The sequence below is a fragment of the Neopsephotus bourkii genome, unplaced genomic scaffold (genome assembly GCF_033783945.1).
Source record: "Neopsephotus bourkii isolate Nb327-2 ecotype Australia unplaced genomic scaffold, CSIRO-AGI_Nbou_v1 NB_718, whole genome shotgun sequence".
In the NCBI taxonomy this organism is placed as follows: Eukaryota; Metazoa; Chordata; class Aves; order Psittaciformes; family Psittacidae; genus Neopsephotus; species Neopsephotus bourkii.
Genome location: NW_026901217.1, coordinates 2,795,182 through 2,821,227, shown reverse-complemented (window position 1 = coordinate 2,821,227; position 26,046 = coordinate 2,795,182). Strand labels below are relative to the sequence as shown.

Sequence of the window (26,046 nt, the reverse complement as noted above, 5' to 3'; positions counted from 1 at the left end):
GATTTAAAAGTTAAAATCTATAGTTATTTAATACAGTATAACTGTATTACATGTCAGCAGTTACACTTGGCTGTGAAAATAGGGGAAGGGGAATTAAATGGACTTGGGGTTTGGAATATTTTAAAAATACACATGTGGTTGATTTTACCTTCCACAAGCTATCAATAGAATTTTTATTTAGTTAATGGGAGCTGAGATTTCCTATTATTGTTGATTTTAAAAGGGATTCTTGTATGTTAACTGTATCTTCAAAGGCTCAATAGTACTTCTGCTCAGAAGTCTTCACTGTTGTGCTGAGCTCTGAACTACTGGATTTTGGCTCTGATGCTGGTTTGCTTTAGGACCTAAATCATTCCTCTGTCACAGTGTCCTGGTGTCTAAAATAGGTATAGTTTTATGCAAATCCAAGGAGTATGTAAAATTAAAAATTGCAAGTCACTCAAGACTGTACATACAGCATGAGTGCAGTTGGTGTATTGCTCACATGCAGGTTCTGTATATGCTGAAGTATGAGATCATGTGCTGTGGCTCTTCCTCATTGCTCGTGTGGATGCAAGTATGTGCTGTCTGTCGAACTGGGGATGGTAATGATTAGTCCAAGCCATCTTTTACTATGTATCCATTTCACACAAACTCTTTTGCAAGAGAGAGGAAAGCTCTACAAAGATGAGTGGCTCAGTCTTCCCCCTGCCCTGCCCTCTATTTGTTTAAATTAGCTTTTTAGGCTAAGAAGAAGGCTGGAAAGAATATCTACGTTCCTTCCACAATAGAAGGATGAAAACTAGGGCTGCTGAATACTCATGAATGTATCTCTTTTTTTGACCCATAGTGCCCTGCACATGAGCTACAGGCAAGGGAAAACAGAGGAACTTGAAGTGTACAAATAAAGGTAGTAATCAGCAATATCACCACCAACAGGAGTGACTGTACTTTACCTTGTAAATATAAAAGTCAGAATCTCTGCAAATTGTCACTGTGCGTGGCAGGGATGGGACAAGTGGGAAGTGATGTCCCTGTCTGAACTGGAGCTGCTACTTGCTGTGTTAATCCTGTTAATCACATTTTTTACAAGCAGATAGGAAGCCTGAGAAGGCTGTTTCACCTGTGACAATTCACAGGTTGGATTTGGATCAGAATACTTCTGCAACTTTGATATTTCTTTCAGTGTATTTTCTGAGAAGGTACCACAGAGCCCTTTACCAGTCATTTTAGACCAAGGACTTAACTTGCTAAAGCTGTGCAGGGTAGATGTTTGCCTGCTGAAGGTAAGGCAGGAGGAGGGTTGCATAGCTTGTTGTTTGCACTGAAGACAAGATTGGAGTGGTTTTCATATTTTACCCTGGCTGGTGAATACTCTGTGGAAATATGAGAGAAATGAAAAGCTGACCTATAGGGAACAGTTCAGCAGAGGAACTTCACAGTGTGCTGGTGAAGACACATAACTTATGGGTTATATTTGAAAACCAGGTGGTGGAATTGCACGCCTAGAACTTAAGTCTAGTATGTGATGAGTTTGAGGTTTGTTTTGTGTTTCCAAAGTAACTCTTCATTTGCAGCCTTAGAGTAGCATCTTTATATTAGAGATATCATTTGAAGAAATGATGGCTAGAGAACTTGCTACGGTTTTGGCAGAAATCCAATTGCATACTGTTGGTAAGCATCCTGAGAGGCTAAGAGATCGGAAAGTGAGTCGTAGGCTAGATGATGTCTGCAGATAGGCACAGGCAGAGTCCACTGAACATGCAATTGGCCAAGCAAAGAAGCCACAGTTGGACAAATGAGGGGTTGTTGCACAAATGAGGGGTTGTTGCACGAGGGCCAGGTTCACCACTCAGAAGTAGGCCACACTGAGGTCTCACTGTTACCTTTCCCTATCCTGTTTTTCTGTTTTTCCTTATGCTTTTTCTCCCAGAAGCTGACAGGTGTGAATCCCACATCCATTTGTCTTGTACTGCCTACTCAGTGCAGGCATATTCACCTCACCGTAACCCCTGCATGCTCCTCAAACATAGAATCATAGGTTGGTTTGAGTTGAAAGCGACCTTAATGATCATCTAGTTCCAACCCCCTGCCACAGGCAGGGACACCTTCCACTAGAGCAGGTTGCCCAAAGCCTCATCCAACCTGGCCTTGAACGCTTCCTTGGATGGGGCATCGTGACTGGTTTTTTATTACACAGTCAGAAGGTAGCAAAAGCCCATGAAGGTAATAAGGGGAACAGTAAAGGAGGTAAAGGTGGAAATCACTGTGGCTTTTCCACTTTTAGTTTTAGGAAGATCTTTTTATCAGGGCCATGGTAGAAGGTGGAAAAGACGATTTTGCGAACTACCCCAATGCCTGTGTAGTTCCCCAGCCTAGAGCTGCAGGAGGCTTCTTGCTGCTTCTATTGAGTAATAATTTCATGCATTAAAACACCGTGAACAGCTTGAATTTCTTAAAATGGAAAAATGTTAGTTAAAATGAAGTCTTCATTATTTCAGATGGTGTATTTTAGAAGTCACGGAAGATATTTCAAAATAATGTGACTATTTGCCTTTTAAAATACGTGCTCATCAGAGATGGTGGTAAAGTTGGGAGTTCGGCTTTTACTGTATCACCTGAAACAAGTGCCAAGCTGGAAACTTCCAGCAAAATGTATAGCTCTGTGCCTAACCTTATTAAGGATTATTACCTTTTGATTAGTAAGATCATCTTCAGTGGATTATTTCTTTTTCCAACATTCCTTTTACAAATGCATGCAAAACTCACTGCATGTAAGATATTTAAGTCTGTTCATGTCAGGAATTCCTCCGATATGCTTGTGGGCTTGAGTCTTACTCAGTTCTGTGTTGGTAACTCATACCAAATAGTATTGTGAGCTTTCTGTTGCCTTTCATTTTTCCCTATGCCTTGTTTATGAAGTTCAGATTAGTGTGAAGGCTTTTCTACTTCTGTTTTCTGTTCCTGTGTGGAATTATAATATAGCATACATCGGTACTGCTAATACGCTTTCAGCATACATCCTAATTTTGTCTTGTTGGTTGAGGGGGGCACAAGGGACTTGAAAAGTCACCCCCCATCCTCCCCTTCCATTCCCCCATTGTATTCTTTTAGCTCAAGCAATAATTATACATGTTGCCCTTCGAAGCCTGTGGGATTGCTCTTATGATAAAGGTCTGCCATACTGGGGCTTTTATGTGACAAGTTGGAAAATAGCCTTTGTTCCCATGGTAACCTTTTTTTGTGCTTTGGTGCATTTTTTCCCTATGGTTTCATGGTTGCTCTGGAGGTTTTTCTGTTGTGGTATTTTAATCCCCAGTAGACTGGGGATGGCAGTTCAGTTTACTTTTTGCTATTATGACACATAATATATATATTATTTATTTGATTATGGAACTCTTGTAAACTTTTTATATTGTGTGGTGAGGGCATTAGTGGTGTGGTGGCTTTCTCTGTAAGCACTCAGAAGATAAAGCAAACAGTTTATAATAGGAAATTACATATGACTGGACCAAGCTGCTTCTGTTATAAACTAATTTTTTTGATACAGGCATTATTTCAGGACTTATGGGGACAAGCCCTTGCCAAACATACAAGGTAGGTTTTCGTCTCTGTAGCAGAATGACATTTCTTAAGGTTGAAGATGGTTAATACTTGGTCTTCAGTGTCATTTCAGGTTGCTGTAATAAGGGTTTCATAAAATAAAGCTTTCAAGCAAAGGCAAGTATTTTTAGGAGCTGCTTCTTTACAGTCTGAGGGAAGAACTTGAGGAAGTAGTGAGCTTTATTTTGAAAAGTGGAGGCTTTTTAAGGAGACGTTCGTATTACTGACAGCATCTCCCTGCTTTGGGCTTCTGCGTATATTTTTCTTCTTTCTTCCTGTTCAATTTTTCTTTGTCTTAGAAATCTTCAGTAGCGGAGCAGAATAGTCAGTCAGTCTTGTCTTGCCTGCAAGTGGTAATGATTTCCTGCTGGTGTCCCCACCAGCAGGTGAACCTCCCTTGAATCCCTGCATTTTATGCTGTTTTAAAATACTGCTTAAGAAGAAGGCAGCAGAGGATCACTGAGTAAACACCACTATGCTCATGTACAAGAGTGATCAGGATAGATGATTAGTTTACATATTTTCCAGTGGTGGAAGATGATGCTATGAAAAACCATGTTTCTGAAGCTGTCTCTTCCCCTTTAGTCATGGCAGGCAATCAGGTGCAGGAAAAGAGTTAAAAGAACTCCCTGCTCCCACCCCCAGTAGACTTTCAATAATTAACTAGATTATTTTCCAGATAAACTGTTCCTGCCTTATCTTGCCATACAGTACATAGCAATTTATAATCAGCAGCACAGATACCAACATTGCATGCATTTAAACTGCACTCATTCTATAAGTAGACCAAATATGAAAAGTTAAGAGAGAATGAACTATAAGGCTGCTGTTGTTCTCTAGCTTCCAAAGTTGAAGGTTTGCTCCTCATACGGAACTCCCTGTTTGGGTTGGCCATTCCATTCAATAGATAAATATGTTTATATACTAAAAAACATGCAGAACAAGTCAGTTTTATTTCCCTGGGGCATTTGGATCTTGGTACATTGCGACAGTAGTTAGAGGAGAAGGGTGCATTGTAGAGGAGTATTAGGAGGATGTTGCACTTCTCCGATCAGTAAATCAGTGGGTAAAAAGTAGATTTATTTCCCTAGAAATGAAGTACTCCTTAGTTTCAGTCCACCAGAACACGGTTTTGTTTACTCTTAAGTTTGTATTTTATACTCTTTAGTTTATATTTTTCTGTAGTCAACAGATTATTTGAAGGCAAAATTTGGATAGCCAGCTACAGTTCCTACTGAAAGATTTCAGTAGAGAAGGTCAAGGAAAAGTCAAGGCTTACAGCTGGATTGAGGGAAATGCTGGGTCCTGTCAGTATCCACTAAGGTAAATGGGAACTGAAGGAGCTTAGTACACTTGCTTCATTTTGTAAAATCAACATATGCCTTAAGGTTAAATCAAATACAGGAACCTGTTCACTGGTGACTGCAGCACAGGAGAACCCATCAGCTTCTATTTGCAGAATAAACACTGGAATTTAAATGCTTTTTTGAGTGAATCTTTTCAGATTTGGAGGGGTTTGGAAGAAAGGAGGGAGCCTTTTCTGTTATCAGTGTCCATCAGAGTTTGCTTGTTACCATAATTAAGATCCAGGTATGAAAATGTGATATATGACCCTTAGGCATTGCTAAATTGAGTAACTTAAGGTGAAAGCTGAAGCTGCTGAGGAAATAAGTGATCTGATTTCTTGATTTGTTTTCTCTTAACCATACGTGTTTTAGCCTCTGATTCCTACGTGTTTCATCATACTATATATTTCTTAAAAGAAAAACAGAAATTGAAAATACAGGATTAATTTTGTAATCTGTACATTTTTATTAGGGTTGTAGTGTTTAAAGTTCAAACAATTGGAAGTTTTCTATCTTGGAATAGAATATCTCTGTTCTTAAAAAAGAGCCAAATAATTGAGACTGACCACTAAAGTAAATATACTAACACAGCTATTGGATTTTCTGGGTGTTGGGTTTGGGGTTTTTTTCTAATTTCTTAAAAATAAACCTTCAAAGTTGTAGGTGGCAAAATAAGTTTGTTTTGGTGAGATACTGGTCCATTGCTTTGAATTACAAGGAGTACTGGATTGGATGCATTCTCCATTATAAGCTGAAACAAACCAAATAAAGGTTAATAAATCGTAATCCAAGCAAGAGCTTCAGGGTCCTGAAGTTTGGTGCTTTCAAAAACAACTGGTTTATAGCACAAGAAGATGCTATTTTCTACATCATTTTTCTTCCTTAATTTAATTTCCTGAATATTTCACATTGATAATGTATTTTTAGTGGATGTTTTTCTGTTAATCTCTGTTATTCTAGTAGAGAAAAGATGTTAAAGACTAATAGTTCTTTCCTTAACCACATATATTACTTAGACTGATACAGTACTCCAGATGCCAGAGTAAGGGTGCACCGCTTCAGATGTTACGCTTGGTGTCTGTCATCCATAATACGCACCGAAAAACACATCTTTCCTAAAATATTTAGAACTTGATCAAGATTTCCGAGCCTTAAAGTTTTTGTTTGGTTTTTCTAAGGTTTAGTCTTTGGAAAAATAATCTTAGCTGTTTTTTAAGGCTGCAGGTTTAAAGGTTGGTAGTGGTCATAAATTCCTATTGTTTTATTCAATACCATTTCTGTAATGTCTGCCTTCATCTCTACAGGATCAGGGTAATGCCCTGAGAAGCTCAGCCAGCAGAATTTGCAGCTAGGTTATTATGTAATTTGTATGCCTCTCTGCCAAACATCAGAGGGTAAATGTTGCTCTGCCTGCATGCAGGAGTGTTACTGAGGCTCAGGGGTGGTTTGGTTTCAGTTGTCCTTCCTCAGCTCAGTGTTCATGATGTCCCATGTGACTGCATTCTCCTCTGCAAACCTGATAGTTTCATCTGTGCACCTTTTCACTTCTCTGTGCTTTCTTGGTCTGCTGACAAGAAGATTGGTTTATATAGTCTGACATTTAAGAAATACCATTTTCCAGTCTGCTAACTTGCTTTATGGAGGGAGTTACAGGAAAGAGCCAGGGTGCCTTCCTGCAGTGAAACTTCTTAAAAAAATTCAGGCTACACAAGGTAAAAATGATACTAGTCAAACCTTACCATTGACAATTAAAATCTGGGGGATGATACATGCTTATGGTGGAGGTCATCACCAAAACATCATGGTGTACCAATCGAATAATCTATTGCACAACTGTTGACCATAATAGCATTTTCTAAGTAACTAGTAGTTATCTTGGGCAGTGAAATTATTCTTTCTATGTGAACACATGCAAAAATAATGGGGGTAATCTGAAGAGGAGATGGTTATGCTGTCTACTGTGGTGGCTGAGTGAATGATGACTTAAAGGAGAACTGCTAGAGAAGTGACCAGTCAATGGAAACAGATTAGCTGTGGAAACCAGGAAGAATTCAGGGGAGTATTTGGAAGGGGGAGGGGGGGAAGTGTGTTTCTAGGGTAGCATAAACTTGGTAATCAGTCTCTTGATTTTAGTGCCTGGTTGCAAGGAGTTGCATTGCCCATTCAGTGTGGGAGTTTCTTGTCTCTCTTGGGCGGCTTTGACTGGCTTGTACATTGAGGTTGTTGAGGATCAAGCATGTGGGTGTGCTGCAGCAGTGGCATGACCGGCTTGGCAGCTCTTGATCAACTCTTGGCCGCCTCCTGATAGTCTGAGCTTCCTCGGGTGTGAAAGACAGGTCGAGCTGTGGTCTCCATGCTCAGTCGGACCATCCATGTCCTGGTTGTGAAATACCACTGAAATAGACAGCTCTTGTTTTGGGCCCCAGGAAGATTGGTTTCAGTGTCTGTATGTGCAGAGTTAACTATGAGATTCTCCTGTGTCAGTCCCCAGTAGAAGAGGATTCTCGCTGGAGTTTGCACCCCTTCAGAAATGAGGTGAGAGGGTAGAAGGAAGATACTGGCAGTCTTTGTTTCTTGAATATCCTGATTATTCTTCCTCTTGAAGTGGTTGTTGTTTGGTTGTTGGGTTTTTGTTTTTTTCTTTTGGGGAAAATATAATGCTCACCTCAACTTCTTTTTACCTTTGTTCTCACATAGCTTGCTTTATTGAGGTGTACCCAGGTTCCTTCTGTTTGTTTTACTGCCAGAAAATTTCTGTATGAAAAAAATCAGTGATGTGAAATTAAAAAGGACTCATCTAGATCTCATAATAATAAATGTGCTGGGAACAAATGAATCTGGGATTCATACTGTGGCTTATGCTTCTTTGGAGTGCTTCATTTTATCATCAGAGAAGCGTCGTTTGTTTAAACTGTGCTTCCTGTATGACATCTGGTTTGAAAAGTGTAATAACCTATATAATCAGCTTCTAAAATGCTGGATTATCTGTGGGTTTATTGACTCTTCTTTACAAAATCTGTTATTTCTAATTAATTCTCCATATAACTATCACTAAAGCTAACTCTCAGAGACACAAATGAGTTTGATAGCAGTGGCTAGTCAAGGTCAGCATTAAACTGCCAGCATTTGCAATGTTGAGGGTAATAAATCAGGCTTATTCCTAATCACATACCCTACAATGTGACAAATGTTAGTGGAGCCATCTAAGCAACCATTTTACAAATCATTTAGACGATACATTTGGCATTGTTAAACTGCTCCATCCTGCCCTTGGCTGTAAAAGCATTGTGATAAAATATGTATGCTCTGTTAGATCTCTGTATTTGAATCCTGCAGAGTGTGTGTGTGCGTGGGGGCGTGTGTTTGCCTTTTTTCCCCCCTTTGTGTTGGAAATAAGGAGAGAGGCGTGAAAATAATAACACCTAACCAGCCTACAGAAACCACTGGCTTCTGAAAGCAGTGATGAGTAGCCAGCTCTGTGGTGCTATTTCATATTTCCTGTGTTTGCAGTTAGATGTTTATACTGAGAGGAGGTTGCTGCCTGCAAGAAATTTTCTGGGTCAACAATATTCCATTGTGTTAAAGTTTATAAAAGCCATGTTAAATATCAGAGCAATAGTTTTTGGGCTCTAATATGGATTGGTCAAATGTTTAAACAGTGTTTTCACTTGGTCTAAAGTTTAAGACTCAATCTGCTATGGCACACAGAAGCCATTAGATTTAGCATGTTATTTAAATAGGTATTTGAAGCAGGCTGATTGCTTTCCAGAGACACAGATGTAAAGTTCCTCTTGTTTTTTTTTTTTTTTTTTTTTTTTTTTTTTTTTGTTTGGTTTGGTTTGGTTTTTTTTTATGGTATCCATTCATATTATGACCAGCTCTTGTATTTAGCAAAAGAGAGAACAATTTATTACCTCAGTAATCTGAATTATTGTAATTAAACTGCTCATCTGGAGGAAAAATTAAAACTGAGCTTAAAAAGACAAAAAAAAAAAAAAAACCAAAACCAAACAAACAAAAAAAAGAAATACAACCTAAAATGAAATTAATATATATGCCTGTTGTAATCAACTGAATTTAACACTTTAGTTTTACCTATTAAGCATTAACCTCTCTCTGACTTTTCCCACATACCAATTTACATTAGAAGTTAGAAGTTTATGGGATATTTCTGTAGAAAATTAATGAAAAGGGAAATATTTACCTTGGAGCATGCATGAAAAGCACTTTCAAAGTGGGCCTTTTTTAGTGTAGCGTTTCTTCCTATAAGCATATTATAAGTTATAGAGCTATTCCGATTAATTAAATATTTGGTTTAATAAAAGTGATGAATAAATAAAGTGTGTTTCTATGTCATAAACACTGGGTATCTGGCCTTGAGATGAGGGCAGAGGAGTAGTTTTGTCACCAGTCACATCTTAATGCTCATTTTGTTCACCATGGTCAAGGCACTAGGAAAGGAATGACAGCCTGAATACAGAAGAAATTCAGGAGAAAAATGTGTGACCACCCATGTGTGCCCTGCTGAGAAATAAAAGCTTCTCAAAAATAAATAAAGGGAGAGTTGACTTAATCTGAAGTTTAGCAATATGATTTCAGCATCTTTTTTTGGACTCAGCCTTTTATTATTATTTGCAAGTATGTACAATTAGCACTTTACCTTTGCATGAGGTAATATAACAGCATTTGAATTGGTAAAGGCTTTGGTGTAGCATGGGGGAAAGAGAACATAAGAGGTGTTAAAAACAAGCCTAAAGTTGTTCATTTGAAGACATAGCTAGAGCTGGCACAAGTTGGAGGAGGTTTAAGTACCAACAGCTAATATTAATGTTTCTTTGCAATAGAGTATTTGAGAATTGCTCCATGTTGGATACCTCTGTTAAGAATGAAAATACCTCATTTGTGTTTTAAGCTATTCCACTTTTAAACTGATTAAAAGGATGTATGGGGAGTTAATTGAATTTTATTCCAGAATGTTAAGTTTCCACCTGTGATGCTGTGGTTGAGTAGTTGAATACATGCTCTGTATTCAAGCTGTACCTTCCTCTTTCAGCTATAGTCAAGCCCTTCATTTAGAGAAGCACTGTATAAAATATGCTGCAGATTATGTCTTAGGTAGGCATTTAATAATAGTTGTGGATCAGCTGGTGTCTCAATGTGTCTTTACTGGCTTTTTTTACCCAATAATTCTGTGTAAGTGAAATTTTGTAGGGTAACTTGTATCTAAAAAAAGGGTCTCCCACCTTCTGCAAATCCTACATGACAATTTTCAACCAAAAATAATCCGTACTTATATATATAATGTAGAGGGAGAGTTTGAGCATGCATATATATATATATATATGTGTGTATATATATCTATAAAGAAAGAAAAAAACACACAAACACACATACCCTGGAAACCTCCATTTCTCCACAGGAAGAGCTCTCTAACAGAATTACCTTTTTACCATTTTTAGATATTAAATAAAAATGCACTGACCTTTTTCAGAGTAGAAAGACCAGGAATTTTTTTGCTAGAGTTATGAAGAAATGGGAACATGCAGCATCAAAATTACAAATGCCCTAAGACATTTTGGTGGCATGTTATAATTGAAATGTTTCACTTCCCAGACAAAATACTGCTGTTTGCAATGAAAAGGTTAAAAAAAAAAAAAAAAAAAAAAAGGAGAAAAGAGGAAAAAAAAAAGAGTTTTCAAGGAGTTAGTTTATTTTTTTCCAGGTTATTTACATTTTCTCTAGAAAGCAGACACCTTTTGAAGAATTCTGTTTAATGAGAGGCTTCCTGTTTTTCGTGGAGTATGAAATATGCTTGAGGGAGAAAGTCCTGTTCGTTACCTAAACAAGTCTGAATGCAGAGCTGAATACCAGCAGAGTCTCAGCAAATCCTGAAGAAGGTACCATCCCTTAGGGATAGATCAGTGCAGCGTGCATAGGTATGACAGTGACTTGAGCACACAGAACTTACTTTAACATAGATTTGGTGAGGCTTTCCTTTGTTTTTCTAACAGATGAGCTAATGCCATCACCTAGCAATTATCAAGTAGTGTGATGTTATGTAATGAAAGTATAAATAGCATAACGACTAAAACTAGTAAATCTAACAGACTAGGGAGCAGACGAGCAGGAATACTATTTGGAACATTTTGATTAGCATCTGAATGCTGTCATTTAAGAAGACATTTAGATTTGATGTTACAGTAAAGCTGCAGGCCAGGAGAGTTGCAGTCCTTGATCTGGAGTGACATTCGTGCTGTGCCCCTGGATAAGTCACTTGGCCTTTGTATACCTCTTTAAAGGAAGATAGAAAACTCAAAAAAGGCAAAGCGTGCGTACTTGAAATTTCTGAGGCAGGCTGGTTTTATCTTATGTTTGAATTAAGGCTACCTGTGAACTTTGTTTCCCAATAACTGACCGACAAGTATCCTGTGACCCGCAATATGAACTATCAGATTATGTCACCACTGGTGTAAAGTCTCTTCAGGTTGTTTTTGTAAATGTTTGGCAGCATTTAGAGAGATAACGTGAAGAGATGCAGGAGGTCACATTTACCTGGAGAAGAGGGGCTGTGTGGAAGGAAAGACTCCAGAGGCGTGGGAGGAATCCAAAGCTTTCACCTCCTTCAGGATCTGACACGTTTCTCTAAACGTGCTGGTTACATTAGGGTGGCATTTCCATTTCCTGGGGGAAGAAGGGAGGGAGGAGACTCGCTGCATCATGAAATACGACTTGTTTATGAAGAGTGCTGTCTTTTAGTGTTGCCAGTGGAAAATACTTCCTGAAGATACCTTTGGAGAGTCATGGTTTAAGGAGACCCAACAACAGAAATGCCCTGCCTTTTAAGAAGATGGTAGATGGTTGAAGCTGGGTTTGCAAGATGCATCAGTCTGCAGTCATAGCATTATAGAATGGTTAGAGTTGGAAGGGACCCTAAAGACCATTTACTTAAGTGCCCAGGCACGGGGCAGCCACAGCTTCTCTGGGCAACCCATGCCAGTGTCTCACCACTTTCAGTAAAGTATTTTTTCCTCATGTCTGATCTAAACCTCCCCTCTGTCAGCTTGAAACCATTTCCCTTTTTCCTCTCCCTACATGCCCTTGTAAAAAGTCCCTCCCTAGATTTCTTGGTAGGCCTCCTTTAGGTATTGGAAGACTATTATAAGGTCTCCTCTGAGTCTCTCCAGGCTGAACAAACTCAACTCAGCCTGTCTTTGAAGGAGATGTGAATAATGGTCTCAAAACACGTTCATTAGTGCTTTTGTTCAGTTGAGGAGTTGAAAGCCTGACTTCTTAATTATCATCATTAAAGACCTTTGGTGAGAATAAAATAATGTACAGTTAATGTCTGGCAGTACCCTTACGTGTCAATAACAAGTTGGATTCAATACTTTGGGATGGTTTCTGAATCTCTGATGCTGCTTTTTTGGCACCTACAGTCATATAGAAGGGTCTTCTGCACTTGCAGAATGTAAAAAGGCTTCAAAACTACTTTGGAAGTAAGCTTTTAAATTACAGAAATATTATACCACTGCAGTGGTAAGCAGGAACGCAGGCAGGAAAGTGCTGCGCTATTTCATAAAGTGGTCTTTGTGGTTTCATTACAGGTATTCCTTACCTGTAAAGGCTTTAAACAGACAAGCAAACAGAAAGAAAATTTATAGCTATCAGATCGCTGCCAGAGTGGTTTGTTTATTTGTTGTTTATTTTCAGTTTTAATCATCTGCTACCAATAAATTCCACTGTCCTTGTGGTAACTTCTTACATTAACATTGATGTATTATGGGTGTCTTGAACAGACAATAAAAATATTGCGCTTACTAATTAAAGCAATTCATGTATTCAGCGAGACGCTGCCAGAAAGAGTTGTGGTTGCCTAATTGTAAGGTGCCTTAAGCAATATACCTGTTACAGATTCTTAGTTGAACTTTGCAGTATGGCCAGTGTGATTTGAAATATTCATAGGTGTTTTGTTTTGTTTTTACTGCAGCTCTTCATTGAGAAGTGTATCAACTGGATCTTCAAGACCTTCCAAAGTGTGTTTGGTATGCGGAGATGAGGCCTCTGGATGTCATTATGGGGTGGTTACATGTGGCAGCTGTAAAGTTTTTTTCAAGAGAGCAGTAGAAGGTAAGGAAACATGAAACTAAAACATCAACAAAAAAGAAACACCAAAGTATGTGCAGGTTTGGTGGTTTTTCATACAAACACGTACATGCATACATGGACCTGTGTTTTCCTTTGTGTTTTTTTTCTGTGATAAAGTTGTGTGGTGTTAATCTGGGGGAAAAAAAAAAAAAAACCAAAAAAAAAATACCTTGAATGAACTCCAATTACATGTGGTATAATTTATGTAGAATATTCCAGGGTGTCTTACAGCGTACACCTTCTAACGGATCCAGTGGTTTGCTTCATGCCACTGCTGAGTCCCGTGGCTTCTCTCCATCCAAGTGGATTTTTTTTTTAACTTTTAATGGGCACAGGTACAATTGATTTAAACATACTCCTGCTTCTCCTGTACTGGAGAATGAGTATGGTTGTCTCATGCATTGGCAGCCTTATATGACGGTACAAACCGCTCAGGTCAGTTATCTGCCTGTGGATACCTCCAGGGCTTTCTACTCAGTAGTGCATCTGCTTTGTCTTTCAGCAAAAGAGAAGTGGTAGATTGGAGGGGAAGCAGGAATTTATCATGGTGCTTTTCTTAGATACTTTCTTCATTAAGGACTAGGGCTGTATTTTCATGAGGACTATATTTTGATAGATTTATCATCTCAGGAGTGTTCTGCTGACATCTCCCCAGTTTATGTTAATTATGGTATACCTAGTCTTTCCTGGAGTCTCAATAGGAAGAAGTTACTGAAAAAGTGAAAAGAACACAGAGTGACACAGGACCTCTGATATGTGTTGCCTTGTCTGTGACTTGGGTTTCTAGGGTGAAAGAAAGTATTTAATGTGTACAGACTTTGTAAGTAACTTCTTCAAGTGATGAAAATAAAGGTTTTAATACTTACAAAGCACAAGTGTTCATGACATGCAAAGAACATAAATACTGTATAGGTTTTTTTAAATCTTTGCTGCTGAGTAGATGTTCTTGCAACTGCTGATGAAGAAGGTGATATCTTCTTACTGATTTATTTTCATGAAGAAAAATCTAGAAGGAAGAAATCAGGCTCTTAATATGGTGTCCAGCTTGAGCACTGAGGATTGAGGCAGTGTGTGATATGATTAATTTTTTCTGTGATTACTAAATCTGATGCTGATGGCAACAAGGATTTAGCTCTTTGTTAAATAGACCTGCAGGGCTTATGTGTCATTGAAGTCAAGACCTCATGTATCTCTCTATCAATCTATTTATCTATTTGTCTTCAAAAGTGTCAATCTAATTGAAATTAACTTCACAAAGTTGTAAGGACATGGAAAAGGTTTCCCCCTTGTGAAACCATTTTCTTTTACTGTTGTGTGATAGCTGACTTCAGTGCCTTCATTCCCTAGCTTCCTCTTTTGAGTTTTTAGTAGCTTAATGTAGCACATGAAGTGGAGCTGGAAAACCTTACTTGTTTTCACTAAGTGATATACTCCATGTGCTTCCATGCCATATATGGATCTACATTTATCATGCTGCTCCCTTTTGATGTCCTTTTTGACATATAACCTGGTGGATATCCAACTTTATAGGAGTTTATGAAAAATTGCCAGGGATTCCCTTTAGGAGTTGACAAAGTAGCAATACTATGTTTCCAAGCCTCACAAACCAAAATTATTAGGGAAGTATTACTCTCTAATCAGGCATAGAAATGTTGTTATTAAAAGTTATCAGTAATTACTGAAAGATTACAAGGTAATAAAAAAAAAAAAAAAGACGGAGCAACCCTGTCATCCCTAAAAATTGAAGACAGGAATTTTACATTAACTTAAAATACTTTTTTTTCTTTTTTTAGAATTATATTAACATGCATGTTCCTACCAGTGGGATGTGAGCACTGTACAGACTTCTGCTTGGTATGCACATGACTGTGAACTCTTGGTGCTCCCAGTAGCATTGTTGTTAACGCAGACATCGAAGATTTGGCTTGTACTTTCTTGTTTTTATATATACATACATGCATATTTATACACACACACGTACATTTTTGTGTGTGTGTGTATGCGTATATATGCATAAAAGTAAATTGTAGAGTATTAGCCACAAAGGAAATAACAAAACCATAATATACATTTTGGCTCCAAACAGCCTGAAACTGTCCATGTGACTTAAAACTTGCGTAGGTAGTTTTGTAACAAAAATCTTATGTAGAGCTGTCATAATTTTTTTAGCCAGGTACATGACCAATAAAACAGCCCATCCTGAGGTTCCCTAGTTTAAATAAAATATTTGTAGTAATGTAATCTGTATCACATGTTCATGAGGATTTTGTCTTGAAAACTTTTGGTAGTTCGGTGCATGGTATAAACAAAAATGAAGTGGAAGAACTTTCTACAAAGGTAGAAGAAGTTCTACCTTTAACGTAGATCCTAGGCACACCTGTCTCTGCTCTAAGCTAAAGCTGTGTTCCTTGCTTAAGTGGTTGCATTCTTGTCTTTGTTGCAAAGAAAACAGTAAAACTCCCTCTGTGAACACAGAAACAACTTTCTGGAGAATTTATAAATACAGTAGCTAATTTGAGTAAAAATGAATTGTTTCCTTTCTGAGAAATTGTAGTAAAAGAATAAAAGATATTACTCAAGTTTCATTCACAGTTTCCCTGAAATCATGCGTATAGACTTTTAAAGGGTTTAATTATGTTTTTCCAGTTACATTTTACACACTTTAGATGTGTGTGCATGTGCACACGCACACACATATTTCTTACTAGTTCCACTAAACAGTGTTCAATGTAAAAGTGTCAGGAGAAATTGCGTTCTTTCAGAAATGGCCTCATGTTCCAATTGTCATAAAATACGGTAGGTACTGCTGGTACCATTTGCGCAGAACCACAGAATGGCTGAGTTTGGGAGGAACTTCTGGAGATAACCTCTTCCAACCCCACTACTCAAGCAGGGCCACTTAGAGCTGGTTGCCCAGGACTGTGTCCAGATGGCTTTTGAATATCTCAAAGGATGAAGACTCCACAACTTCTCTGGGCAACCTCTGTCAGTGATAAGTCATTCTTGCAGTAAAAAAAAGTGCTTCCTGGTGTTCAGACAGACACCCTTGTGTTTCAGTTTGTGCCCCATATGCACAGAGTAGCTCTTTCTTGGAGGGGAGGAGGCTTTTGGTCATGAATTTCTACCAATTAAATGGAAGATTTGATCAGTTTAATTTTAAAAGTTCCATACTGATAGTCTGTCAAAAGATATGGTGGGATGGAAATCATGGGCAAGAGCAACTGGGATTCAGGTGGAAGGCCAAGAACATGTGCTCCAGTTGAGCATGCCCCTGCTTATTTCAGGGAGACTGGACTTGATGACCTTTAAAGATGCTTTCCAACCTAAATTATTCTGTGATTCTATGAACTGGGGAGACACATTGTGTCAAAAAGCATGGGAACATAGAGAAAGGGAGCTCGGAACAAGGGACCACTGCACACCACCCAGCTTTTTGGTTCTCTGCTAGAATTGCTAATGTTTTCAGCCTCCCTTGAACAGCTTTAGAGTGCCAATTCCTTTGCGCTCCTGTGAATACTCTAAAACAGAGAGATTATAACAGCAGAAAACAACTGTGTTGAAATTTAAAAACAAGAAACTACACAACAACAAAGAGACTAAAGCTTGCATTTCCAATTATAAATCTGGTAATTATATTCCCAGTGAATCTTATTTTGGAGACTTGCAGAAAATGTCTAATGAATTTATGAGAAGGAGAGCTATAGACCAGAAAAATATCGAAATGGGTTTATTGGTGAAATTTCAAAGGTAATTTCAGCTTGAATTCATTACAGGGATGTAAATTACCGAAGTGAAAAATTCTGGTATCGAGTAAGCATGAGTTTTTTGCCGACTGACTTGATGAACAGGAATCTGATATGAAGAAATGTGATTGTGTCATTAATATAAATTTGATCTGCCTTGCAAACACCATAATCCAGTAACCATGAAAGTGTTGATAAATGGTGCTACTGCAAAAGTTAAAGTCATTTGCATTTATACTACTTTTTTTTTTACCTAGGATAACTGTATTGTATGAATTTTTAAATTATGGATATGGCCAATCATGAAGTTGTTTAATCTGTGATCATTAGTAGAGTCATATGCTGAAAATACACTGTACTATGAGGGAACCTAAAGCACCTCGCCAGTCTTGTCTTCTCTTTTTCCACTGAAACAGCTTTCTCTGAGTAACAGCCTTAAAGTCAGAAATCACAGTGGCTGTTGTGTATGCTTTGCATTTTCAGTCTTCCTTTGTTCAAGTTCCAGACAAATATGAGGTAATCGGTCCTAAATCAAAATTTATATTGCTTCTTAAGTTGCTAATCTTTCATTCTTCCTTTGTCTTGAAGGTAAGAAAATAGGTATTTTATCATCTCCAAATAGTGCTAAAGACTACAACAAAAAAGGACCCTCTTCAAGTTATTTTGCATATTTGCTGGAAGATTTTTGGCTCCTTAAAATGGAAGAATTAACAAATTATATTGTTATATATTATATAGTCATAGGGAAGCTTTTCTTTTTCTTAAATACAAATTTGGTCAGTAAATTTCAGATTTTGCTGTTGGTATCTGTTCCAGGTTTACCTGGAATTGAGTTCTACTGCTTTGTATCAGAAACGTAGATGTCTCATCACCTCTGAAGTAGAAGCACAGTCAGAGCAACATAAGTTCCTAAGGTTGCATTCCTTTCTCACCTGAACTTTTGTTATTTGCCTATCTAAAGTCAGGGTAATTTTAGCCAAAGGAAATCTTTCAAAGCCTGAGCTGATGCTGTCTTACTTAAGTGGCCTCCTGGATATTGCAAATGTGCTGTGCACCTCAACAAGCAGCCTAGGAACAAAGAAATCCTACCTCTGTTATGTGTTTTAACAGCAGGTCATCCAAGGTTTTGCTTCAGTAGTGGAAGGGATGAAATTTCTTGTGTAGCAATCTGTAGGGACTCAGCACAGCTGTGGGAACTGAGCTTACCTCAAAGGTAAGGTCATGGAAGGGAAGTGCTGTTCTTCATCTCCCTTTGTGCCAGGCTGCTCTGAAAACACAGAAACAAACCAACCCAGGCTGCAAGATCAAGGGTCCAATCCACCAGTCACCTGGGGTGACTCCCAGTCTGCTTTGCCAGACACTGAGGATGATGGCTTTGCTGTAACAAAAGGGATGCAACATCCTTCTGGAGACTGATCACTACATGAAGGATTGCAAGCTATTGGCAGCCTGAAAATTCTGTGGTAGATAAATTCAGTTCTTTGGCAAGCAGAGGCACTGTGCAATTCTTTAGTAATGGGCCAGATACATAATATCCCAGGGGAGAAGTGATAATGTTGTGTAACATGTTGTTTCAGAAGCAGGTAGTCTTTCTATGTTTTTCCTCTGCACTGTAAGTGAAAGCGCTTCCCGAGGCTCTGCACCCACCCCCCAGTAGAAAATGGAGAAACTAAAGCCTCTGTGTGTGCCTTGTAAACATTTTCATTTGAACTGGGGAGGAGAAAAAATCAAGGTATGAAAATTTAAATGCTGGTATACATAGCTTTAGAATAATTAGCTTAATTGGCATACCTTAAATTTTTATGAAATACTACCAGTGAACGGGAAAGTTTACCTTGTTGATCACTTAAAGAAGCAGTTGTTTTGGTTTTTTATGCTTTAGAAGCTGAATTTGATACATTATAGAAAGGCATTTTCCACACCATTTTGTAGTGTGTGCACCCGTGAATTTTGTAGGTCTGTATTACTCGAATTAATTATACATACAGTTCTTCACTCTCCATTCTTCTGTTCATTCACTGTAATGGAATCAGTGTTTTTCTATCACAGGCTGCAATTTTCCTGTTACCCACTTTCATAAGGTCAGCGGCCTCTCTAAATTCGACATCACTCAGTATAGATGTCCATATGTTTTCATAGAAATTACTATGTAGGATTTGAAGTTGACTCTGTTCCTGACCTGTTGCAAGAATCTGTTTTACAACCTATCAAACAGAAATATTAGGTGAAGAGCAAGCAGATGGGTGATCTGCTGAAGGCAAGTGAGCTGGTCAAATTCATGTAGCAGCTGCTACTCTTACTTGATATGCTATGGTTAATAGGTGTAAAATAAAATTTAAATAATTAAGTCATCGTAGGTTTGTAGCTGCCACCAGCCTTCCATGCTTTCAGAGATACAAGAAAGACTTTTCCCGGTTTTTGCTCTGGCAGGCGGTATTGCTCAGGGAAATGAAGTCTTTATTCCTGCTCCTAGTTGGCTTTAGTTACTAGGAACTTGAAGTTCAGGAAGCTGGTAGGAGAAAGGAACCAGAAAGTTTTGCACCCCATAAAGGGGGAAAAAAACCAAGCAGCAACAAGTGTGACACAAAAGATCAATAAAGGATGGAGCATATATTACAACTGAATTATTTTAAAGCTGGGGAGAGATAGAATGGGAAGAGAAGCTTTTCTTGTGGCTCTTGAAGTATGTGGTGTGCATGAGAAAATCTGACAAGAATAAATGTTGGATATCTGTTAAATGTGGATTGCAACACTAATAGAGCAAGTATATCATGGTAGTGTTTCAGAAATGGGGTAAGTTTGGGAATCATCTATGTGGTATAGTGTCTTGGTTTTAAAACAAGTAAAGAATGGGTGAGTTCAGCAGCTGCAGTGCTACAGAGAACTGCATGTTGGTAAATGGCTGGGAATATGATTTGAAAAAATATCTTATATGAAGAATGCTAAAAATCTGCATTCATTCCTTTCCAAAAGCATTAATAATCTCTTCCCTTCCCAAGGCTTCCCAGCATTTGCAATCTTTTGATTGAAACTGTTATTTACTATGTAAGGCCGTGTTGCTGTAGAGTGGGAGAGAGGAGTACAAGGATGAGGATTTAAATACAGGCTGCTGTCTAGCCTTGAAAAACATGCATGATGCTAGGTCTGAGTGCAACTATTTTTTTGCGCTCTCTTTTGTCTGTGTCTTGTTTGTCTTACGAGTACTAATTTCTAGACCGCTTAAGCTATAAAATGATACATTCAGTAGGTGACAGCCAGGCTGCACAAGCACAATATGCATTAAACAGAGCACATATGCAGTGGTAAGATTGGTTTATCTTAGGTAACAGCCTTCCATCACCACATATTCAAGCATCACACAGGCTTTCAGAGGCTTTTCTATATCCTTAGAGGGGAAATTTTGGCATTCTTACAATGTGGTAGGCACTCAGTTGCAGTAATTGTGTTTTACTTGTGGTTAGGTGTGTCTTAACACATCACAGGGATAACATTCTGGTAGATCAGAGTATTCCTAGAGGTGGGATAGCCCTGTGAATGCATGCTGATTTAAGGTAGCCACAAGTATTTCGGCTAACAGAAGTTCTAATGCCAGAGTCATTAGTGTTTTCTTATATACTTCAACTGAGTTTTCTTTAAAAAGGAGTGGGTTTTTTTTCTGTATGCTGCACAGGGGAAGGTCAGAAATTCATCTTTTAGGTAATAGTTCCAAAGTGGCTGAGCCACTTGTGTAAAGTAGTTATACGGAATCCCTCTTTTCAGGTGCACCAAGTATTTCAAGCAAAGAGGAAAGTGTTCACACCATTATGCTACAAATTGTGCTGAAAATGCTTATGTAGAATATTGTATACTTCTGGTTACCAGCATGTTGAAGACATTTTGATTTGGAGTCAAGTCAACACATTAGGAGGACTTCTGAAATGATCTGGGGAATAAAAAATGTATCTTATGTCAGGTGACTAAATGCTTTTAGCTTTTTTTAGCTTACTCAAAACGAGTCTGAGCTGGGACATGATTGCTGTCTTTAAATATTTCACAGTTGAGGAATAGACAACTGAGAGGGAGGAGAATTTATTTTGAACTAGGAACTGTACTGAAATAAGAGCAAATGGGTAAAAATTACATTAGTTACTTTGATATATTGAGAAGGCTGTAAACCACCAAAATGAGGGACTTAACAGGGGCACTTTATTGAAAGGAGTCAGGAGGATTTCAGTACCTGCTTTGAAATAGAGCGTAAGAGAACTAGCTGATGTGTACTATGATTTGGTTATCTGTGTTAAGTACAAGGGAAGCCAGAGAGGTCTCTTTTGGTTAATACTGTGTTCTGGTAAGGCTGGAGAGTGCATCTGCCTCCAAAAATGAAAGAAGCAGGAGCAGTAAAAGAGAGGTTGAACTAACTAATATATTTTTAGGGTGTTCCATTTCTAATGATGTTGGATAGCCAGATCTTCCCAGGGATACAGGACTCGAGTTTTTAAAAATTGATGTGAAGTGCTCAGATCATGCATAAGGCACAGTTGCTTTGTATTCATACTGGCAGGTGAATGTCTGTCTCCTGCAATGGATTTTCTCATTCTGAGTTCAGAAAAAAGCTCGGGAACGTGGCGTCCTTTTGAAATAACTCCATCCCATCCAGATAAGCCTAAGCAGGTTCCTCCAGACCCCATCAGGTGACTTCATGCTTGGTCACATTTGCTGGTAATCCCCTTAAGTGAGAGCCTGGTTACTGAGAAATCCCTGGTCATTGAAGTATAATTGGTTTGACTTCTTGGATGCTGTGCTGCTGGGGTTTTTTTGTAGTGCTTAGTATAATACGACTGTAAATGGATAACTAAAGCATGAATGAACATTCAAATGGGAGTTTGCAATTGGACATAGATATATGTACAAGATCTTCTAAATCAAACAGCATAAAACATCCTTTGTGAGATGCTTTAGATCCTTACAGCTATGGTACTGCTTCTTAAGAGATTCCACTTCATAAAATGCCGTTATCTACCTGCTTTGGAAGCCTATCGGAGCAATATTGTAGTTTTCACTTCTAGTAGCAAATGGCACTTCCCTTCTACAAGCCTCAAGGTTCAGAAAACTTTAGAGCCTGTCTCAGGTTAAGTAGTTAAGAGTTGAAAGGGGATAATCCTGCAAGGTGCCTTCAGCAAAACAGTGTTAGAGATAAGGAACTTTGCAGTGTCATGGCTGAAAGAAATCCTAAATAGATGAAACCTCAAAATAAATACATAAGTACAGAAAGCCAGAAACGAAACATCTTTTTTGTACCTCCTAATCCCATTTCAAATAAGAGAGTGGGCAAACAGTCCCCAGACCAAAAAAAAAAAAAAAAAAAAGAAAAAAAAAATCAGATAAAATGTACATACAGATCTATCTGTTATAGACAGAGGGAACAAGGCATCTGCTAGCATCTTGGATATAAATAGAGTGGGAAAAGGTAATGGCAGGTCTCCCATTGCCTTAAAAGAAGCCAGGATTTCAGGCTTTTTTTGCAGCACAGTTTTAGGTTGTTGAAGGTTGGTTGGGAGAGCCTTTGTTAAGTTTTGTCTAGGCTTAGACTGAGGCAGTTTCATTAGGTTTTATAGAAACAGTAATGGCCTGTGGTCAGCTTTGAAGCCCACAGCTCTATTGTTTGAGGAAATCCTATAAGGCAGAATTATTACCTGTTTTCAACCTATAGAATTGTTGGTGCCATCTCTAATGGTTGAGTTGCCAAATCGAGACCCCTAAATAGGGAATTTGGGTCAGTCCATTCCCACCTCTTTCAGGAGATGGTTACGTGGGGCTTTTGTATGCACGTTGTCCACACTAAGAGCAAGCAGAAACAAGAAGGGGTCAGGTGAAAGACTGCCAGGAACTGCTGACACCATACTGGGGAGCTTTATATCTACTTCAGAACTGGCACAGTAACTGCAGAGTGGAGTGGCCAGTACATGAGCTTTCTCTGTAGGGTGTCTGTCACCTGCAGTTGTGTGATGTAGGCATAGCTGAAGCCTAAAGTCGGTGTTAAGACTCTGCACACAGCAGATGAGAACATGTTCTTGGGATTCACATGTGTATGTGGTTCCTGTGCAGTAAGGTTTACTGGCGTCCTGTTCACGGGCAGCGTGGGAGACGCTTTCTTCTGTTTCAGAGTTCAGAGTGGCAGGGCCCCTCTCCCACCAATTTCTGCTCCCCTGTATGGGTTCTTTTATTAGGTGTAGTGATGGGCTCCAGGGGGTTTGAGCTTCTTGGAATATTTTTAGCTTGCTATTTCAAAAATTTGTTGGGGGGGGGGTAAAAAAAATCAAGTGTGCAAAATCACAACTAAATATGAAAATAATGAATACCAGTAGCCTGCATGGTCTTTGTTCCTCTGCACCACATGTAATGATTTCTAATTGAGCCTTAATTGCACAATCACATACAACTTCTTCCATTAGACCTCTGCCTTGTTCATTGAACAGATTGGATAACGTTCAATTAATGAACAGCTATTCAATATCTTGTATTCTTCTCATTGCTCAGTGTATGGTCCTGTGCCTTCGACTGCTGATTGCTATTCATCCCTTGCTCAGAATACATAATTACTCATTTCTGACAGAGCTTTTCTGTGGTGCTCATCACTATAATATCTAAGTGCTTCACAAACATTGTTTAATTTACCCTTGAAATGCAAGATAAGATGAGTGGTTATTACCCTTGTTTTACAGTCGAGGAGCTAAGACACAGATGAGTCTCAGACATACCCACTGATTTAGTGCTTATGATTTATGATATTTAGGACCTCAGGGGGCAAAAATACTTGGCCTTTTCTGATGCTTAGTATGTCCAGAGTGCAATTCCCATTGATTTTACTTGCAGCTATCATTGCTTAAACCACTGCAAATCAGACTCTCGATCTCAAGTTGAATATTCATGAAAAAAGTAAGATAATTAGTGATTTTTCTGGCTTATTATTGTAAAGTAAGTCCATGGAAAAGGAGGTGCAGTCCTGTTTTCCAGGATGCAGTTCAGCTGCTTCAGGCACTGACTTTCTCTCCCTCTCTTTCTTCTTTAAATCTCTATAATCCTTTATGTACTCTTTTTTTTTTCTTGTTTTCAGTAGCTTGTGAATGTGCACTTCATAAGAGTCCGGTTTCCTCCTATATCGCAATCCACACTGTCCCCAGGATAAGTTAGGGGTCTGGCAGGGTGGGACTGAGGGTGTAGAAGTAAGACAGTCTAGTTAGAGACTTCGGTTAACCTGTTGTAAAGATTAAAATTCAGGGTTTGAGATGCTGGGAAGTCTGAGGCTTCATAACCTGTTTAGGGATGGTAACAAGAGCAAGATTCCTAGGTGGTGGTCATGCGCAGGAAACACTGATGATGGTGGCACTTCCTAAATAGCAACAAGGCGCCTCAAGGTCATAGAAGCTGTGCCTAAACCATTTGACTGAAGTATATTTAGGAAGGCAGTAATCTAGCTTGTCTAGTACAAACTGGTGCTTGCATTAGAGGAAGTTTATGTTACGGATCCTCAAATCCATCCTTTCTTACCTTTGTTAACATAGTATATCCCAACATGTTTAATATCTCAGTCAACCTTTACACTGTATAATTCTTCTGCACGGGTTACTGAAGCGCATAATTATGATGTGGTTAATTTACCATTTTTTCTGCATATGCTGCGGATATTTTTCAGGGTTTTTTTTTTTTTTTAGAAGCTAAACTTTTCTTCCTGTTGTTTTGTTTCAAGTTTCCTTGTGTAAAACTTCATCTGATACTGGTTATAGCATTTCTTTGGTATGAAAGATATGCCTTAATCACTTCATGACTTTATCAAAGGCTGTGCTAATGTGCGTAAGTTTATGAAAAGCGCACCATTTTGTGTGGATTAACTTCGTCCAAGTGAGAGAGTAGTCACAGAATTGCTAAGATTGGGAAAGAGCTCTGGAGGTTATCTAGTCCAACTCTCCTGCTCAGAGCAGCTTGCTCAGCTTTGTATTCAGGTGGGTCCATCTACGTATTTTCTTCAGTGGTACACCAGTACTGTGACTAGTAATAAGAGCAAAAATCTGTAATGGAATTACTGGTTAAGGCAGTAAGTTTTTATGTTTCTTTAAACTACTCCATGCCTCTTACCTGAAAAAGAGTATCTGAAGAAATCCAAAAGGACTAAATAAATGCCTCAGAAAATAAATGTGAAAGGTTATATTTAAGGAATTTATTCTAGAGATTTAGAACGTAGGCTGACTTTCAAGTCACAGGGTGAGAAAAATACCAAAATGGAAATACCCTCTGCAATGGAAAGACAGATGCATTATTTTAAAACACAATGTGATGTCCCTGAAACAGAAAACCAGTATTACATTGGTTTAGATGAAAACTGGGTTTTTTTGAAGTTTTTGGTACCATTCTTGCAAGATGCCAAGAAAAGGTTTTGCCAGTTGTGTGCCACTGGCTATTCTGCTAAACAGAGTATTTTGAATACTGTGTAATCTAATGTTTCACACCTTTTCCAGAAAAGGTGACATTGCTATCAGTGTTCATGCAGTTGTATCAGATTTGTACACCTTGCTTTGCTTGCCTTTAGTTCTTTCTGATTCTTGCTGAAAATTGTATAGAGTAGTGGATTTTTTCCCACTCATTTCCTGTTCGTGGCATATTTACATTCGTTTGGGCTACTACCAGGCATAAGAACTAGAGCATAGTTCTCTCATTTTTAGCTGCCTATTTATTTTACTTCATCTGGAAATTGGTTTATGTTTCACTCTACTACAGAAAAGGACTGGACTTGATGTTTCGTACTTCCTGTTGCAAAGCCCCCTCCCTTATTTCTTTACGTGTAACAAGTAACTAATGTGACTGGTGTAGTGGAAGCAGACGTACGGCAAATGGTTCTCGCAACATCAGAACAGAGATGCTTATTACAGAGCAGGCTGATGGATGATATTAAAAGAGATAATGTTACATTCTTAGGGAGAGACTGTATGATACTGTGTGTGGGAACAGATCAGAACAACCGAGCTGTAACTTTCTAACAGGAGCAGTTTAAGCTGCAGTTTGAAGGTTTCTGCAATGCCTTTTCTTGACTAGGCTAGGAAAATGCTTTTAATTTAAAGCCAAGGCCTATGGGGAAGAAGAGCAACAGCCCTGTACTTTCAAAACTTGGGCATTTATGCAAGTTTTCTGTAAACATTTTAGGAATCTAACTATATTATTCCATTTCTGAAAGGGCATTTTTTGTCTAGGGTATTTGG

The 26,046-nt window shown here is 38.5% G+C and overlaps 1 protein-coding gene across 4 annotated transcripts in view; it reads left to right on the top strand.

Annotated features, from left to right (window-relative positions):
- Positions 1-26,046, top strand: part of NR3C2 (nuclear receptor subfamily 3 group C member 2) — a 209,074-nt gene that overhangs the window by 105,023 nt on the left and 78,005 nt on the right. For all 4 annotated transcript variants that reach the window (XM_061354196.1, XM_061354195.1, XM_061354194.1 and 1 more), the window contains one exon: positions 12,916-13,055. In XM_061354196.1, the coding sequence (XP_061210180.1) occupies positions 12,916-13,055 (140 nt within the window). The remainder of the gene's footprint in view (positions 1-12,915; positions 13,056-26,046) is intronic.